Here is a 2,849-nt window from a genome sequence, read left to right as displayed (position 1 = left end):
TTTATTTGATTACTTCTTGGTTAAAAAATCTTTTTAGAAAGTGTAATTAAGAAAAATCATTGCATTATTATATTTGCCAGTACTTTTTGATAACTGCAAACTTTAATACTGCACTTCCAAAAAACATGAAAGAGACCGAATTAGCATTTTTAAAATTGTTAGTAGCTTCGATTACTTCTAGATCTGCACTTTGTGTGTCTTTCTGTTTGTATGAGTAACCTGCCACGTACTCTCTGTGTTTTTGTTAGGTGTATATCTATCTATTTGTATCCTTTTGATGAATTAAGACTTTTCCAACCGTTTTTATTTCATAATTCGTTCTTGTGTTGTATAGCTACATCACTGTCCAAAAGGGCAGGGTTTGGCACTAGCAAACTACATTCACCCTAACACATGCTAGAAATATGTCCCAAGTCAGGAATAAAGACAAAAGAAGTATGTCATCAATATACTAAAAAAAAAAACCAAAAACCCGAAAATCTCAATGCATCTAATATGTTTTTTTGTAATTTAAAACCGCACATGTATCTGAACATAATAACATTAACGGTACCAATTTTTCTGCACCAGATGCGCATTTCGACAATACATGTCTCTTCAGTAATGCACGTGGCCTTAATATGTAAAATCCAAAGCTTTTATAAAAGATGAAGTGCTATAATCCGAAAGTTCAAAAAAGTATAGCCAAATCCGTGAAAGGAATCAGAGCTTTGCATGAGGGAGATACATTCCTTAATTTATAATAATTTTTAATATTTTGTAACAGCAAATTTAATAACACAAAAAAATTCGTATTTGCATGCCAGTAACGGAGTACTGGCTACTGGGCTGGTGATACCCTCGGGCACTAACAGTCCACCAGTAGAGGCATCGACCCAGTGGTAGTAATAACATTAACGGTACCAATTTTTCTGAACCAGATGCGCATTTCGATAATACATGTCTCTTCAGTGATGTTCGTGGCCAAAATATGTAAAATACAAAGCTTATATAAAAGATGAAGAGCTATAATCCAAAAGTCCCAAAAAGTATAGCCAAATCCATGAAAGGAATCAGAGCTTTGCATGAGGGAGATACATTCCTTAATTTATAATGATTTTTAATATTTTGTAATAGCAAATTTATTAACACATAAAAAGCCGTTTTTTCATGCCGGTACCGGAGTACTGGCTACTGGGCTGGTGATACCCTCGGGGACTAACAGATTTAGATGTAGTTGTGAAATTTAAACATATTTATTACGTCTAATATTTTAGAAAAACAATGAATGGATTATTTCACAGCTAGAACACTGTTGTGGCCGCACGGTGATCTATAGTTGTTAATTTTTGTGTCATTTTGGTCTCTTGTTGAGAATTGTCACATTGGCAATAATTTTTGTTTATTTGAATAAGTATATTCGAACCATCTGGTTTAAGTTCTTCACTTGTGGGATCGGGAGTTTGAGAAAACATGCAAAATACTTCTTTTAATATATTTCATTAAAACATGTCTTTTTCGCTATTTTCACGTCAGCTATAGTCGCAACACATATTACACAAGATTGTCTACCATTTTAACAACATAGATTTTCCCGTAGTCCTCATCTTTTTCTTTACCACATCCAATTAATAAATATCCTCCAGTATCAAAGCATAAACTACATGGATCACAGATGTTCAGGTCCTTGAAAATGAATTGTAGTCCAAGTAAATCTCCTTTCGAATTAATAACATGTAGTGATTTGTTATGGTAATCTGCAACTACAATGTTATCACTAGGCGTAATAGTAATTCCCTCTGGTTGAAATATTCCGAACTCCGTATGCACGTCGTAGGTAAACTTCAAACGGTCACTTCTATCTACAGCTACTAATCTTCCATTGTCCTCGTCGTCCAAACAGTCAACATCATAGACAATATTAAGAGAATCAGTGCGAATTCGATATGCATAATTGAACAATTTATTCCCTGTTTTGTCGAATTCTAGTGTAACTTTCCGTTGTCGAACCGAACAATCCATGACCGGAAATGGTAGTCCTTTTTCTCTTAATCCAACAACTATTTCGTTTTCTTTGTTTACATGAATAGCCGCTATCTGCATCGGAGATGGATCTAAAACAGTTTTCATTTCTCCCAGGGATGATAAACTGTTTATTGTCCTGTCATCAGTATCGTTAATAAATATTTCACCATTTGTATTACATGTAAAGTAAAATATGTTTCTTTTAAATGTCTGTAATGTTCTTATTGAGGATTTCAAATTTTGCCTTTGATTAAGTTATTACTTTCAGCTTCTGTTCCCAGTTTAAAGTGTGTAAAGTAAACTAAATTGTCAGCTGAGCAAAGTAAATTATGAACACGAGGGATAGTAGTTGTGTATGAATTGACAACTGCTGTAATAACTACTGACGTTACTTCCTGGGAAACTTGTGATGACTTGCTGATATATTGTATGAAAGCAACGTCATGATCTTGTGTAGATTTAAGTCCTTGATGCACAGCAATTTTCAAGAGCTACACATGCGAACATCGCAATCTTCACATTTCAATTTGATTTGTAGTCCTTTGTAGAAATAGCATGAAACTGGCACTTGCATTTTTCCTATACTTAGCTTGTTGATTTACCTGATAATGCCATTTGTTAAGTTTAAAAGACTAGAACATTACGTGTATTACTTTCCTGTTATATGTAACTAAGTAAATATTGCCAAGGGTCATACCTCACTTGTTTTTAAGGTTTATATTTAGCCATTTAAAGATCGATCTTTCCGCGGCATAGAAAAATATCTTTTCTATGTGTGTGATTATTACATATATGAATAAACGATGTGTGGTACAAATACAAATATTTTTTTGGCACAAACACAA

The 2,849-nt window shown here is 33.6% G+C and overlaps 1 protein-coding gene across 1 annotated transcript; it reads right to left on the bottom strand.

Annotated features, from left to right (window-relative positions):
• Positions 1–1,533: 1,533 nt before the first annotated feature.
• LOC139520629 (uncharacterized) lies at positions 1,534–2,109 on the bottom strand. Its single transcript, XM_071313495.1, has one exon. It carries the CDS (start codon positions 2,107–2,109, stop codon positions 1,534–1,536), a length of 576 nt encoding a protein of 191 aa, XP_071169596.1.
• Between the last annotated feature and the right edge of the window lie 740 nt (positions 2,110–2,849).

This window comes from Mytilus edulis, chromosome 1, assembly GCF_963676685.1.
Source record: "Mytilus edulis chromosome 1, xbMytEdul2.2, whole genome shotgun sequence".
Lineage (NCBI taxonomy): Eukaryota > Metazoa > Mollusca > Bivalvia > Mytilida > Mytilidae > Mytilus > Mytilus edulis.
The sequence above is the reverse complement of the archived record's forward strand: the minus strand, read 5'-3'. Positions and strand labels throughout refer to the sequence as shown.

Coding starts and splice junctions, on each gene's coding strand:
- LOC139520629 (XM_071313495.1), bottom strand. CDS start 2,109: ATGAAAACTGTTTTAGATCCATCTCCGATGCAGATAGCGGCTATTCAT.